General features: G+C 34.6%; 1 protein-coding gene across 1 annotated transcript in view; it reads right to left on the bottom strand.

Moving 5' to 3' along the window:
• Positions 1-16,767, bottom strand: part of FMN2 (formin 2) — a gene marked incomplete at both ends in the record, with an annotated part of 150,867 nt that overhangs the window by 44,482 nt on the left and 89,618 nt on the right. The window contains 5 exons of the mRNA XM_082302427.1: positions 9,844-9,964; positions 10,145-10,204; positions 11,993-12,139; positions 13,030-13,159; positions 13,298-13,389. Coding sequence (XP_082158553.1) covers positions 9,844-9,964; positions 10,145-10,204; positions 11,993-12,139; positions 13,030-13,159; positions 13,298-13,389 — 550 coding nt within the window. The remainder of the gene's footprint in view (positions 1-9,843; positions 9,965-10,144; positions 10,205-11,992; positions 12,140-13,029; positions 13,160-13,297; positions 13,390-16,767) is intronic.

Here is a 16,767-nt window from a genome sequence, read left to right as displayed (position 1 = left end):
CTGTGTGGGAACAAAATTACAAACTCAGATTCCAGGCCATGTTGATATACCTGGCCCCAGGTAATAGTGCCTGAATCAAAACAAGGTTCAGATGCAAAAACCTGTACCAACAGTAGGAATGACCTTTATTTAGTAAGTTAAGACAGATGAGGGCTTGATACTTGATAAAATCACAGATGTATTGAAGAGTTTTGCATTTTTCAAAAGTAACAGCGCAAAAGGATTAAAGTGAAAGATTGTAAGAGTACAGTACTCATTGCTTAAACTCTATGAGAGAACTTGAAGAACAGCTTGCTTCTTATTGCACTAGAAACCAAGACAGAGAATCTGGGGCCCAAAGCACCCCTGACACAAAGATTATTTGTGGGTAAAGTGGTACTATCATACTTCCACCAACTATCCAAGCTGATTTAATTTGGGTCAAGAGAAGACCTGAGACTATTTCAGGTGAATATTAAACTTATTTCCACTATAAGGAAAACCTCTTTAGGCTGTGGTAAGTTCCTGCCATTCAACAGGAATCAATCCTGCTGGATTCTGCCTAAAAATTTCCAGTTCAAGTGCACATATTCCAAAACATACATTTCCTTGCTTACCCTCCAGGGTTTCTTTAGGAAAAAAGAATTATTAGTACATCTTTAAAGACAGAAAACTTGTTTAACATTTAAAAAATATTTTAAGGTAGTAGAAAGCACTATCCTAATATTTATACAGAAAAGCAGACTGACTCAAATAACTGGTAACTCCACACAAGTGGAATAAAACCAGGGTGATAATAAAATTCAATTTTAATTATTATTTTTTTAAACTTAGAGCAAAATGGAAATAATAACAGCAGACTTTTGGGAGAAAGATAAACATGAAGGTGTCTACTTAGACAGGTAACCTGCTTATGCAGCGATATTAAAAATTTTAAAGAATCCTATCCTCCACCAAATATAACTACATAATTGGAAGCCTGTAATTTTTAAACAAATGTTAGTCAACACATGTGAAATAGGGGAGGGGATCCAAATGACCATGAATTTTCTAACAACATATGACAGAAGAAGAAATAGAGAACCTATGTACTATTCTGCAGATGGAGATGTTCTGATGGTAAAATATAGGATTTGTATTACTCTTTTCTCTTATGGAGAAACAAGTGTCAGAGCTGAAAGAGGTGACAGACCTACCATAACATTTGATATCACCAAAATTCCATACGTTTTTCCAGAATATGGATTAAATATTTTTCAGAGCAGTACTGCATTATACTCTCTTGAATGTTTGCAGTTTAAATGAACTCTCAGCCAATTTGAGAGAAGAATATATCTTATGAAGACTTAAACTCAACAAAAATCTTAGCCTATACCTATGTCAACAGCTTGAAGCAGTCCCATTTCAAAATGTTTAAGGAAATGTGGGATATTCTATGTTTTATATTCATCTTGTTATAGGAAACAAAACCATGTTATGTTGATTGTCAAAATGAAATGTCTCTTCTTCAACCATTTAGATTCTGGAAGCTCTCCCATAGTTGATTTATTTGTGCACATATGTGTGGTGTGGGAAAGGGTGTGCATTTAATGGTAGCTTTGTTTCTCCAGTTTTTGGTGGAGTTATTTTTGTTCTTTTCTGCCCACACCCCTCCCTCTGTGAAAAGAGTAAAATCAATGATGTTCAGAAAAATAACAGTTCAGGACCATTTTTCACCCTATTCCTGAATTGCAAACATCGTGTAAATAATTTAAAATCAAAATAACAGGGGAAAATAATACCTTTCTTTTGCTTTAGAAAGTGTAAAATATTGTACATAGCATTCAGAACTTAAAAATCAACAAATCCAGTCATTATTACCATACTAATGATTATGATGTTTAAAACAAACTAGTTCATCAGATGCTTTCTTCATTAAAGAATTAAGAGGTCTGTAAGCAGTTCTTAAGTTTCTCAATTCTCCAGATCACCAAGACTGGAATGTTAGTCTCCCTTCACAGCCTGTTGGATAGAGCACTCATTTATTATTTTCTGTAATTTGTCACTAGAATAAACCCCCCCCCCACTATTTGTATGAGCTATTGCTATTCCTCATTGTAACTGAAGAATTTAAAGTGCTGATCAAATGCAAGCAGTACAAAATATCAGATAGTTTCCGATACTTCTGCCCAAATGAGGAAATAAGATACTGAGTAAATGCTTGTGTCAGAAGAGTATTTAATAACTTCTAAGCAACATGGAGAAAAAACATGGGGGGGGGGGGGGGGGGGAAGTATGTGAGAATACAAACAGCCTTCTAAATTTGATGTTTTTAACTTCAGCTTCATATTAAAACACATTCATCTCCATGACACAGCTCAGCTAAACATCCCAGATATCAAAGGAATACATTGGCAAAGGGGATCTGCTGTGACGACTTTGTAAAAGTTTTGTCTAAAACAAAAGCTTATCTGCTGTTTCTTAACAGACTCAGACTTGGTCTTATCATCCCTGTTCTCACAGGTTTAGTTATTCTCTCATTTTAGGAGATGTGCATACAATTGAAAAACTTAGACAAAATTAGCATATTTCTAAACTCCACTTATTTCGAGCAGATTTAAAATTTTCTTATGGTGAAAGAACTGAAAGGTATTCAAGGCACCACAAATGAGATTCATATAGGCAGTCACAAAAGCCAAGCACTAGGTAGAAACTTATCTCACAAGACTGAATTGCCCAAACAGGAATAAAGATAAAAACTTTGTGTTGCTTTGAAGCAAGGTGAAGGTTTCAGCATCCTCTAGTCCCAAATCATGCACTTCAGACCTTCCAAAGATCTCAAATCCTAACCTGAAGTTGGCGAGTGCAGAGACACCCTTTCTCCAACCCTCTAAACCAATTTTAACATATAAGCAATACATAAACAATGGAAAGGACCAATAATGCATCTAATTTCATCTCCTCTCAAGATCATATGCTGCAGAGAACGCCATGTCATTTTTCACAGATGCAGCAAAATGGATTATTGTGGGCAATTCAAACTGGTAGCTTTTTATCCATACATACACAGGTCTCTCAAATGCTCCTGATCTGGAAATTGATGTGAAAATCTGTGCTCAAAACCAGTTTAGAGATTAAATTTTACAGCAATTCCAGCTGTATCCAGTACCTCAAGAATTCATCTCATTTTGTATTTCTGTGTTAAAACACAAATAATTGCATTTTTTCAAGCTATTGTGTTAGTTTGCTCATCCTATTTTTTTCTTTTATTTTTATTTCAGGTCACTTTACTAAAAACGTGAAGTTTCACAACAGCAAATATAATTTAAGAGACATCTATACAGAAAAGAAAAGTGACAAAAAATTTCTGTGCTTTGCACCAACATTTTCAGTTAGTGATTCTGTGATGTAAAATGCACTCAGTCTCATTATCAGAAATAGTTGCTTTACCTTTTTTCAAAGGAGAAATAAGAAGTTTTCAACATTCAGAGTATCTTTTTAGTGCACATTTCCCAGCTGGTTCTGTTGGATGCCAAATTTTAGCCCTTGGAAGTACAAATCTCTTCTAAACATAAAAGATGTATTTTTGAACAAAATGGGTGAGCAGATGACCAGCTGCTCCTCAGGCTTTCTGCATTTTCTTTGGCCAGGGTAACAATGGGCAGCAGGATTTTTCTTTTCAAACCCCCAAAATATGAAAACTAAATGAAAAATAAAAGCAAACAAACAAACCAACAAAACCCCCACACCAAACAGTAACAAAATAAAAAAGCAAGCAAGCAGACTTATGAATTGTCTTGGATGAATAATTAACAGCTTCATTAGGCTGTTTTTATTAACTAATTCAGAAACCACATACTTATCTACAGAAGTCTGCTAGAAGTCAGGTGGATTTTCAAGATAGTTTAAGATACTTGAGAGCACACCTTTAATTGAGACTTGATAGACTTTGCTTTTAAGCCTTTATGGAAGCTTTGAAATTATGTCCTTAATTTTCTGAGGTTCTGAGTGCTCAGACTTCCACAAGAGATGTGCCTGTGTCCTGCTTGTCTGAAAACCATATGACAACATAACCACTGTTTTCTCAACTTCCTCAGTGCTTTCTGGGTTCCTTACAACTGCAACCTGTGACTTTAAGAGGAAGTTTAGACTTTATCTAAAGGAAACAATGCTGGCCTCATCAAAAGACAAACTCTGATGAACCCAGCCACAAATACAGAAAGAGTTCTTAATTTTATTTATTTTTTTTGGAATTGCAATGACTTACACTAAGAACTGCTGAGTCTTCAAGGGCTTCCATAGACAGCTCCTTGTTTGGAGTTTTAAGGACAGTAAAATATGACTCACAGATTGACTGAAAGCCTGGCTTTAGTTTACATCTGGTTTAGGTTTAGGAGTCTGCATGCAGCATAGCTGCAGCAATTAACCCTTTCTGTGATAACTGAACAAACAGCTAGAATTTGGGGGTGTACAGGTGTTAAAGAGTAGGCAAAAGTAAAGATTTAATATGGTTAAACAATATCTGTTTGTGTAAAGGCAGGTTCTGTAAAGGTTTCTGTAAATGGTACAGATAACTGGAGGACTGACCCAAACCACTTTGCTATTAATTACCTTGAGTGATTTGGCATTTTATAATAAGACTGAAGGCATTATTTTATCACAATATGGATCTACGGATCATAAAAAAAAAATATATATATATTTATTAATTGTAAAATATCTTCATTCACATTTATATCAAAACTGTTGACAGAGAATTACAAAACCAAAATTTCAAATTGTCTTAGAACAGAATGTTTTTGATGATGAAATGTATCCAACCTCCAAAGAGTACAATTTTTTCACTACTTCAATTCTCTCTACTTCATCTCCGTCTTCTCTTGAAACTTGAAATATCAGTGTATGAGCACATTAAAAAAACCTTAATTTTCTGGAAAACCTCTTAGGATACACTTTATTTCACCAAACTTTAGCTTTTTAAAAGATAGATCACCAGATTATACTTGAGGCCTTTCCTTAACTGGAAAATTAATCAATCCTTAGATTGTCCCTCTCTTCCTTAAGGAGGGAGACAATCAAATTCAGAAGAGCAATCCCTTCCTTTTCTTCCATCTGAAGAGGGGCCATAAATGGCTTAAGGCTGCTCAAGTTTGTTAATTGAAGTCGCAATTAATACCACTCCTGCTTCTGATCAAGAAGTGGCATTGAAATGTTGCCAGTGTCTTAGATCCATCATCAGAACTCTGATGGAAACAGTTGGGAATATGAAAAGATACAAGGATACATATGTGTGTGTGAGAAAGAAAGGGGCAAATAGAATGATACATTTTAAAAAATTTTAGTCTGAAAGCATTAATATTACTTATGAAAGAACTAATAGTGGATGCAATCTTATTTTGCAAAGTAATCCCTACACCCCAGACACAGTTCATCCATGAAGAGGAAAATTCAGTTTCAACTACAGCTTGACTGAACTCTCAGGTATGGGAACTCTTTCTAGGTGTTAAGGGTAACCTTTACTGAGGCAAGAGGAATGATTAGTGAGCCTATTACTATCCGAACTCTCTCAGTCCCATATTGACACCATCCCAAATACAACTTTTAAAAAGTCTTTCTATCCCACATTATGGTACTTCCAATGCTCTTATTCACACAGCAGGTGTTAAACATGAGAGCACATAACAGCTCTACAACAAGCAGGTCCAACATGAATAGGTAACTTAAGGTGACTGTAAGATGCACTGAAAAAATAGGGGACGTATAATTTTCCAAGATACTCTGGGGCTTTTCTTGGAACATACTTTTAAAATACAAAGTGTTCTGCAAATGCTTAACACTTTATAAACATTCTCAGTCACATTTATTCCAAATCAGGGAGATGTACTGGGCCACACAGCCTAGCTTCTTTGGATGGAGACTTTTCAGTGAGTTGTAAACACTCAGAATAGGAAAAGAAAGCATAACTAAAAAAATAATGTTAAATTATCATAATTATTGCTTGTAGTCAGTGACTAATCAAATATATTAAATATGACATTATGACACATAAACAAGTACTGACTTCAACTCAGTTTCATAGCAATCTGCATCGTATTGTACTATTAATCTCTTCTACTAGTGAGATTTATTTTCTGCCTGACATTGTTTCTAATTCCCTTTTAGCTGAGCTTCAGTGAAAGTTTTGCAATAAGTGACAAGTGATGAATTAGTTTCTGATTAGTAAGAATAAACTTAATGTTGTAAGGCTAGAATGCTAATGTGTAGCCAAAGAATAGCTTCTAAACATTTTTTAACTTGCCATAATTTTGTAACTCTTAATGCCATTTTAGTGTTCTAGTTCTTTCCTAAATACATCTTGAAGAATTTCATGGGCAAGAAATCCAACATGTTCCTAAACCACAATTTTACCTTAAGAGTGTCAGAGCAAAGAGGGTTAGAATCTTGATTAATACATGTTTTCCACATCTTTCTGCTCTGCCTGGAGCACTCTGAAGTGTCTAGAAAAACATACTGATACCAACAATTACATAACAGAGGTCCTAATCAGTGAGAGTCACACACTGCTCCTGTGACCCTGGATGCCCAATTTTCTTTACATGGTGAGTTGATTTAAGTCATGTGGCAAGTGCTAAAGTTTCTTCTGTGGAATGACATAGGAGCAGAAGTCATTGCTTGGCATGACTGCATCAAGGAATGTTGCTGACAGCCAGGAGAGATCAAAAGCAGATCAAGTTGCTTAACAAACTATATGTCACTGAAGTCAAAAAGGCTAAAGTGGGAATCCTGGAGAGCTGTGAAATCTAGGAGCAACAGATGGAGCCAAACTCACTTGATTTGTTAGTTAAAGGATCTACCTGTTCTTTGGTCTTCTACCTTACCAAAAAAAAAAAAAAAAAAAAAAAAAAAAAAAAAAAAAAATCTGGTATATAAATTTTATCCTGGAGAGTTGTATTATTTAAAAAAACCAAGTTTCTGTCTTATTCATCTTGGAACAGACACGGTATGATTCTAAAAATCTTTGGGACTTGCACTTCTAATTTGAAATACTAGAAGAAATTTTCATTTCTAAGATTTTTAAAAGTGCCAAGGCATAGAGTTCATGAACACTTAAATATGGACAACAGCCTCGATAGTCAAAAGGGAAGAAAGCACAGAAGTTTGAACATCACGAGTCCTTTTTCTTTTTAAGCAGTCAGCATAATAACTCTAATACAAACACAAGCCCAAACTCAGAACTGTGAAAGAGCACATCAACAAAATTATTTTACAGAATCATGAAGACTATTTATAGCTGCATGTCTCTGTGTATATTACTGTCATCTTTGGTGGAAAAATACAACAGTACTAAAATGAACTGTTACTGTTACAGCTATGAAACTTTTTTTTTTAATAATAACTGTCCTCCACTTTGTGGGTATTCTGTTGAGGTTTTTTAAGTTTTATGAAAGGATCCTTCTGGAATGAAATTTACCTTTGAATAATGATCCAGGAAAGTTTTTGAAGTCAGAAATAAAATATCTGCAGAAGACTTTTTTCCTGGGTGAACCAACACCTCCTTCCCCCATTGTAATAAGCATGATCTCACTGCATGGTTTTCAGGGTATTTGAAACTAACATGAACAGAATACCCTTAAAATGGTGATACTGCCTGCATCAATATTATGAACAAGTTTCTGTATCTCAGTGACAAAAAACAAATCAAATGCCCCTCCCTCACCAAATGGTGAAATCTGCCATCTAATTACTGATGAATATAAGTACAAAGTTACAGTCCACATCTCAGTATAAAATAGTAATGTATTCTGGGCATTTATTTCTATGACTTTAAAGTCAGTGTTTCCCAGGAATAATCAATACTCATTTACTCACACTGACTTCAAATTAATCGGTTCATATTTAGAATTTTGTCAGAATTTTCTCAGCATCATACAACTCTCTTCCTGTTCAGTCATTTGATGAGGCACTTAATAGTTCTAGTAACTCATAAGATTCCATGTCTTCATTAGCAAATTGGGCAGTGTACTTAGAGTAAATGAAGTAAAAAACCCATTTGCAAGTAATTTTATGCATTCTGTTAAAATTTGTACTCTATTTAGAAATGATTGTCATTAAGACAGGCTATTCTATCTCACTGAAATCATTACAACAAGCTATCAGAATACCTAGAATTTTTAATGTATTACTAAAATTTACTTCTACTGCTCTTGCAGTCATAAAATCTTTTAACAGAAATTGTTTTTAATTTAGATTGACACTTTTCTTTGGAAAAGAAACCACAAAGAATTTTGCATCTCTGGAGACTATTAAGAAGTCACGACTGAGATTGCAGTCTGGTTTTGAAATTGTCATGACATTCAGGAGAGGATGAAGATGCTGATGCTGTCCCCAAAAAAGCTTGTACCAGCAATGGTGTTTTTAGTTATTCTTCAGTTTCATTAACTACAGAGAAGAGTCTCGAGCCTAAGGGTTGGATTGGAAGCACAGAAAGAATTCAACTGCAATCTGAAGGCAGATCGAAGCGTGTAATTTCCATTTCTACAGAACCCCTGCTTTGATCACTGCACAGTGTGGATATATTCCACAAGAGATTTATGTCTGTGTGCAAATTTCAACCTTGATCTAAAAACACTTAACTTTTAATGTACCAAAAAACATTTTTGGTAAATTTGTGAGGAATAAAATCTGCCCCCATGGATATTTGTTAACATGCACCTGAATTCAAGTATCTTTTTTAAATAAGACCTATGTATCTTCTACATGTGCAAGCTTGGAGATCAGCTCTGAGATTATCTGGAAGTTGCAAGAAGTATAGAAACAAGTTTTCATGACTGAATTGTGAGATTTTTGCTCCCTAGATTGTTCAGGAGCAGTAAATGGATGATGCTACAGTTCACTCCCTAGTATCACACTAAGTGACCTTGATACAACTTTAAATATTACCTCAAAATATTTAAAATAACTTTTAAAACATCCAAACAAAGTTTGATAGAAGCAAGAAGGGAAGGTCAGATATCCTTTAGTAACCATGTTATGTTTTTGTTTTAATAGAGGACCTCCCATTGTAGGTTGATCAGGGATTAATGGATTACCAAACCTTTTCTAGCTCTCCAGAGGCATGGCATTTAAAAGCAGTAAGGCAACAGTAATGGGCAGATCACTCCTTGATTTGTATCTCCCCCTCAAAGATTTAGCACAGTAACATAACTGACCAGTTTAACACAGATTTTTTGCAAAAAATATTGAAGATCATGGATCATTTGTGCAAACTACTCTTGCTTAACAAATCTAGTGCTTAGATCCCCATGTTATTAAGAAATATATGGTAAATGTTCTTCATCAAAGTCTAGCAAATACACCTTAAGCTTGCTGAATTCATTTAAAGAAAACAGTTCCTAAGAGGAGAAAAAAATACTTCCTTTGCATGTTACTTTTCAGTAAAGTCCAGTTATTTGAAGTGTCTCTAACAATGTCATACTTTTTATCTGCTAGATACTATTTGGACCTGGTTATAAACCTCTTATTATTTTTTTTATCATGGACATAGTCCAACACTTTGCAATGCTTTTTATGGTCAAAGACTTGAAATCAGTGTGCAAAAAAGAAAAAGTAAATTAGTTTTTTGGTTTGGTTTTGAAACAAAAGATTTAACCTAACTGGTTTGATGCCGTTTAATTTAAAAACCTCTTTAGGTTATCTACAGAAAATTGTGTATTATTGCATTATTTCCATAGTCATGGAAAAGCAAATTAAAGAAACAAACTAATAGCTGAGAAGTTAAAAATACACAACTATTTTTACAGTGTCATCTAATTTCTCAAAATGATACAAACAAAAATAGAAGAGATATAATGGCAACATATAATTAGCACGATCTGGGTTCAGTACCTCGCAAATCTTTCTTCATTTTGCGGAGATCTTTCTGAAAATCATCAAACTTCAGTTGTGAAGCCTGGAAGAGATCTTGTGGATCCGGAAGAGGAAAGATGCATTGTTCTCTTCCAGCATCCTGACAAAACCACAAGTGAACAGTTACACAGTGCTCGTTACTTTTTCCTATACTAAAATATATAACTGAAAGCACAGAGAATATTTGTACACATTTCTGCATCTTGCCAGCAGAAGAGCAAATTTAGTCAGTTGGGTTGCTTAACCCGAATTTAAAAGAGTAAATTTAACTTTCACTCACCTCATCAAAATTACGCAAATAATATGAGACAATGTAAGATAGAAGACTTCTGCTGTTGTCCTGTATAGAAGAGGAAGAGTTTTCTGTGTTACTGAAACTCACAGGAAAAAAAAATTCAGAAAAGGTAATTCATATAAATGAAATATTTAGTGTAAAAAAATACTTTGCTGGTTTGGTCCATTCACTAAAAAAAAAAGAAACACACAAAAAACCGCCCAAATCAAAATCAAACCCCACCCTGAAGTCCTATTTCATCATGAAATAAAATGAAGAAAGATATAACACTCATGGAACACACTCCTGATTTTTTAATTCTACCTGATTGCAAACCTTATGTTCTGAAATTTTTCAACAAAGAAAAGAGAAATTGTTTCTGGGTTCATGTAGACAAGTTCTTTTGCAACACTATAACTATAACCAAAGCAAAGTTAACTTAAACAAAGAAAGTCATTTTTATAAATGAAATTTGGGGGGTGAGGGAAGGAGCTTTTTCATTGCTTCCCCTGTGTAATCTCTCTAATGAAACTTCAGCAGAAAACCTTCCATTTGAAGAGGATTTCTGACAGAATTAAATTTTCAGATGTGTTCAGAAAAGGATTTTTGTAAGAGCTTTCCTGACTTATCAGTAGCAAATAAACTGAAAATGTATCTTGCAATTGCAAGGTTAATAGTCAAAATATTTCCAGCAAATTACATACTCAAGTCTTGAGTTACCAAACTAAATTTAGTGTGCCTACATTTTCTACTGAGCAGAATTCTAAAACTGGTGACATATCAGATCTAGAGCCAATTTGAAGGTTCAGCTGGAATAAGCTGCTCTAAATACATTGTACTGAAGTGTCATTCACATCACCACTCCCTTGGTTTAAAAAAGAGACCAGGATGCAAGAATGAAGTTCCTCCACCCATTTAAAAAGGCAAATGGCTGACATGGTCTCTCAACTCACGGTTAACAGTCTACTCACACGACCAACCCCAGCAGCTAAAAAAATGTGTATTTAGTGAGGGACCAAGCAGGGAAACCAACTCTTCTTTGTCTGCCATTTGCAGAATTGAAGATCTTGACAGTGACTCATCACATTGGTAGGAACCAATTTAAGGGTCAAGAATTATTGCTATAATCTGTCACATTCAGGTAAGATTTTTCATTATATAGCCATAGAAACTTTAAGATTATTGTTTCCTTGTAAACAAAAGTAGATATTTGAATGTAACCCTGAAGTGATTAACCAAAGCCAAAAATTGCTGGTAACACACAAATTCCAGTTTAGCACAGAGCAAGAAAAAACATTACTTATCACTGTCTTTACTGAGATGACTAGACTAGACAAATCTTGAATCGAGAAGCACTTTACTAGGTGGCTCCATGTTTCAATATTAAATACAAACTCTGTAATCATGGTGTACATAAAGAATGAATTTTGGATTATCCAAAATGCTCTGGATGCCTATTCAATCATTTCCAGGAGTGACATTTTTTCCCTCACAAATATTTTGAATCAGCATGGAACTCTTTCCACTTCTGTAATAAACTTTTAACTGTCAGATCATAGTATCTAATTACAAGAAAAGTTGGAACTATGAAGTGTACTGAAAGTCAAATGTACATCAGACTAGGAACTAAAACATAATTTTAGGTATTTCTGTTTGTATAGTAGTGAAAAGAGATGGTTAATTTTCATAATTCTACAAATACATCCAACTCTAGAAGTGTGATCAGATAAGCATAGCAACAAAAGAATTCCCTTCCACATGCCTTCATAAGCTTCACAACATTTACTCAGAAACGAAGTAATTTTCTGAGAATTTAAGCTTCTCAGGCCTTCAGGAAATCTCAAGTCAACTTACACTGCTCTTTACATCTTTCAGTTTTGGCAGGATATCTAGTCCAAACCCATCAGCCTGTCCTCGTGTCCTGTTTCCACCGTTCATGTAATTTCCAAAGGCAAGAACCAAACCTAGAACCCTCATAACGCCTGATTCATTCTTCAATGTCTAAAATACAGAAAAAAAAAAAAAAGTTCAAAGTCCCATTAATATTTATGGTTAATGAGCAGATTTGTTGATGTTGTGTTACCTTCTACTGCAACACATAGAAGTAGAACACTATTAATATGTAATTTTTTATGAATGGAGAATGTTATCTCCAAAATGGAGACTTAGAAAAAAATAAGAGAAAATCTGTACAGTATTACCAGACATGACCTGTTGAAAAAAACAAAATAGTAATCCTTGACTGATACTGAAATTGTGAATGGTATATTTAATTTCTGAGAAAATTAATCAAGAAGTTCATAAAACACTCAGATGGAACAAGTAAAACATTTAATCAATCAAATAAAAAACATTACAGAGTAAAACATAAAACAATTGAAACAGTTTTAAGTTATCAAAAATACTGATGTTACCTGCGTTTTAAAGCCCCATATTTGTTTTGCACGGGACTGCAAAATTCCAGTAATCTCTTCAGACTAGATACAACATTGCTATCTCTATCTGATGTTAGATACCAGAGATATTATTAAGTTGCACATTTCTCAAGTTTGAGCAAACACAAGGTTAGCTGAACTGGCATTCCTTTGAAAAGGAGTGATACAGTGACTATGAAGAGGGAAGATTTTGCTTCAAAAAAAGTAGAAGGTGCACTGTTTTCCAGAGACTGATACACTCTGATGGCAAAAACATGATATAATTCAGAACCAAAAGCTAATCTTAAAATTCACTTTGATGTTGAAGAACAATCATAAAATGTTCTATTCTGCTATCCTTTAGATTTTTAATGAGTACTTTAAGTAAATAAAGAGAAAACTTTTGAAATATGAGTAAAGCTTAACAAGATTAAATATCAGAAATTTAGATCTACTTTTTCACAGAGCACAACCTACCTCACACAGTTTCTGTAACAATTCAAGTTTGCGACGGATTGAACCAATGCTTTCTGAAAACGTTGATTGGAACAGGATGCAAAACACACGTTCTGAAAAGTTGGGAATCAGTGAGAGTTCATAGAGGAACCTGTAGAATTGATTAAAGAAAATTATTTGGGTCACTGTCAGTAGGTACAGGCTTGGGGTTTTTTTCATACATATTTTGCTGCAGCAGAGAAAGTTTTCTGAAGTGAGCAAAACTGCTCTTGCATAAGTGTGTTCTTACTGTTCTGGCTTATCCAAAGACTTGGCGTTCTCTTTTTCCTTGGATGCCTTGCTATGCTTTTCTATTTTTTCTAGTTCATCTGATTGTGCTCTCTGGAACAAAGGAAAAAAAAAAATGAAAAATTGTTGTGACTAGTCAAACAACACAGATAAAGATAACCTTGTAACAAATCAAATTCATAGATTTTTCTTTTCTTTCTAGCAACTGCTTATGGTAAAACTATAAGAGTCTACAGAGTGATTTTAAGTATAAATAGATCTGATAGAGAATAGAATATCTTTCAAATAATATTACTGCCAGCAGTCTGCAAAGTATTTACTCATTCAATGATGCACTGAGATGATAGCCTTCACTCCCAATGCCTTTTCTTTGCTGATTTATGAAGTCTTTGAATTGAAGGACTCAATAGGAGAGTGGTATTTCTCGTCACAAATTTGTTAGGTTACGTTTGAATGTCATCTGATCTTTAAATATGCATTTAAATAATTTTTTTTTTTTAATAAATGAAAACACTTTTGTATTGTTTATTGCATTTTAAATTTTTGTTGGGATCTGAAAAACCACAATGGAATGAACGTATATTTGATTTATAATGGAACTGTCACACATATAACACATGAGAACTACTGCATATTTCTTTGGAGTAAAATTATTTTTATTTTTATCTTAATAAGCCAAAAAAATTACATATAAACTGCCTAGTTTCCTGAAGAACCCTGTGGCACACTGTGAAATCTGTTCTTCAATACTCCAATCAACAGAAACTGAGCCTCACTTTTTTCTGTGCTCCATGCTATGGTAAAATTTTTTTCTAAACTGTATTACTGGAAAATGGAATGGCATGGAAAGGAATAAAAGTGAAATGAAAATTCCTCCTTCTGACCCTTCTTTTGACAAATATAGCAGTTTTCAAAAGAGATTCAAAACATCAATCTGCCCAAGTGTTAAAAAAAGGTACATCTACCATTATTCCTTTAAGAAAACATTACACTCATTTTTTAACTTTCTCCACCACAGAACTTGAAGACAACAGTGGAAAATTATATTCTAAGCACTTAGATAATGGCAAAGCATAAGATATGCTGCATCTGCATTCTTTCTTGAATGCTTTTGCAGGGTTAGCAGAAGAGGGATGGAGCTGTTTCAAATCATAGTGCCTGCTCCATCAGGAACCTGAAACCAGAAAGTTGGGTTTGGACACTTTTTCTGAGATTGTTGAACATCTTCCCACGTGAAAAAGGAGAAAATACTGATGCAAAATAGAAAGATGAAGAGATTGAAGAGACATTTAGCAAAAGCCCTTTAGAGTTTCTCTTATTACATCAAGAAGTCTGGAAATGACTGCAAGGCCACCTATCTTGAATGTCACGTATCCTAATATTTAGCCAGCATTTCTGTGGATGTTCTTCAAAGGTCATCTCTAAAGTTGTCTGATCTTATATATTAAATACTTCAACAGATTGGAAGTATTAAAAACTCTTTTTTCCAGCAATAAACTTTGTTCTCGACACTAAGGAATTATTATGGTGGTAGTACCTGTACCCAAGATTAATAGAATAGCTGAGGTTTGAAGGGACCCCTGGAGACTGTCTAGGTGAACACTCTGACACAAGCAGAGGCAGCTAGAGAAGCTTGCTCAGTATCATGTCCAGCCAGGTTTTGAATATCCCCAAGGATGGAGACCTGACGACTTCTGTAGGCAGACTGTTCCAGTGTTTGGACACCCTTGCAGTAAAAAAAAAAAAAAAAAAAAAAAAAGGTGTTTCTATTTAAATGGAATGATGGAATTTCCAGTGTTTCAAATTCAGAAGGCCCACTATGTCTTGTCATTATGTTGGGCATCCCTGAGTCTAGCTCTGTGTTCTTTACTCCCCCTCCCCAGTCAGGTATTTGCACATACTGATAAGATTGCCCAGAGCTTTCTCTTTTCCAGACTGAGCAACCCAGCTGTCTCTCCTTGTATAACACTTCTCCAAGTCTTTAACCATCATTGCTGCTCTGCAGTAGACTTGCTCCCATATATCACTATCTCTTGCCCTGGAGGGGCCACACCTGCACATAGAATCCTAAATGTGATCCCATGAGTGCTGAGCAGGTCACTTCCCCCTGACCTGTTTGGGCCTTCCTTTATCTGATTGTTTATATGGCATCACACCTCTCTCAGTTAATGAGGACTAGGCTGAGGATTATTTATCAGTTTTTAATTTTAAAATACTGGCAGTGGCCCATTCATAACACTTAGTTTCCTGAATTCCCTAGCCCAGTTTCACTTCTGTGTGAGGAAAGAAACCTGGGCCTTCATCCTCCAAAGGTATTTTTCTCCACAAAGTCAATGCAGACATAGGACCTGTGAATATAATTACTATAGTAATTATTTCTTGTATCAAGATATCCTGAGAAGAAGAATGTTTCCAAGATCCTAGGATCAGAAAATTTAATCCACTTTTAATCCAGTCTTAGAAGACTCATCCAGAGACAAGATGAGGACTAGAAAAGAGACAACTAACTGCAGAAGTATTAAATTAAATATTGCATGTGCTGTTGACGAGAAGGCTTGGGTTTGGTTTTGTGTTAAAAAGGCAGATGTAAATGGGAGGTGTCCACACTTAATCTAGAATACTCTTAACCAAGTGAGAGTTAAAAGAAAAGAAAATTTCCATCACTTCTCAAATCAGTAAGAACTCTCTTGGCAATAAGTGAAATCTATAGATTTTAGAAATTGGAAGGATGCCAAGAAAGGTAGCATTGTTCCAGTGGTCATATCATCAGAGCCATGGAGGTCTAGATGTGAAAATGACATGACTGTGTATAAAGAGCTATTTTATTTATTCAACTCAAATTTCAAAAAATTCATGTATTCAATTCACACTTGTAAATTTTTGAAAAAAACTTAACTTTTTGTAAAAGTAAACAAGTTCTCATACTAACAATTTAAATTAAGTTCCATTATTTCTGGTGAGTCTGTAAAGTATGTTCTCTTCTGTTAAACTGAAGGAAAATCACTTGACATATTTTTCGTAACAGTTAAAGAGAAGTAAATATTTTAACATGAAGCATAAAACTAAATGGTTATTTGCAAATATTTTAGAATAAATACTGAGAATTCTCTCTCTCCTGGCCTTCTACACATAGTGAAATATTAGAGGGCTTATCGCAGCAATCTATTACATACATATATGTTCAAGCTCTTAATGTTTCTCCACCAAATCCCATGGCCAAAGGTTAGGCAGACTCTCTATTCTTTATTTAAAGCCATTATTCCCAGGTTGTTTATGCAAAGAAGTAACAACTGTCAAAGATACAAAGGCTAAGCATGATCCACTCATGGTCAGGCCAGAGCAAAACTCAAGAGAGAAGGTTTACACCCTTCACCAAAATCAAGAAGCTGAAATACATGGTCCAAGTTCAGAATCAAACCTGAATTTCAAGTCACTAATTTTGGCTCAGGTATCCAGAATTGTGATCTATGG

The sequence above is a fragment of the Coloeus monedula genome, assembly GCF_965178545.1.
Source record: "Coloeus monedula genome assembly, chromosome: 2".
In the NCBI taxonomy this organism is placed as follows: domain Eukaryota; kingdom Metazoa; phylum Chordata; class Aves; order Passeriformes; family Corvidae; genus Coloeus; species Coloeus monedula.
This window is presented reverse-complemented; position numbering and strand designations above follow the sequence as displayed.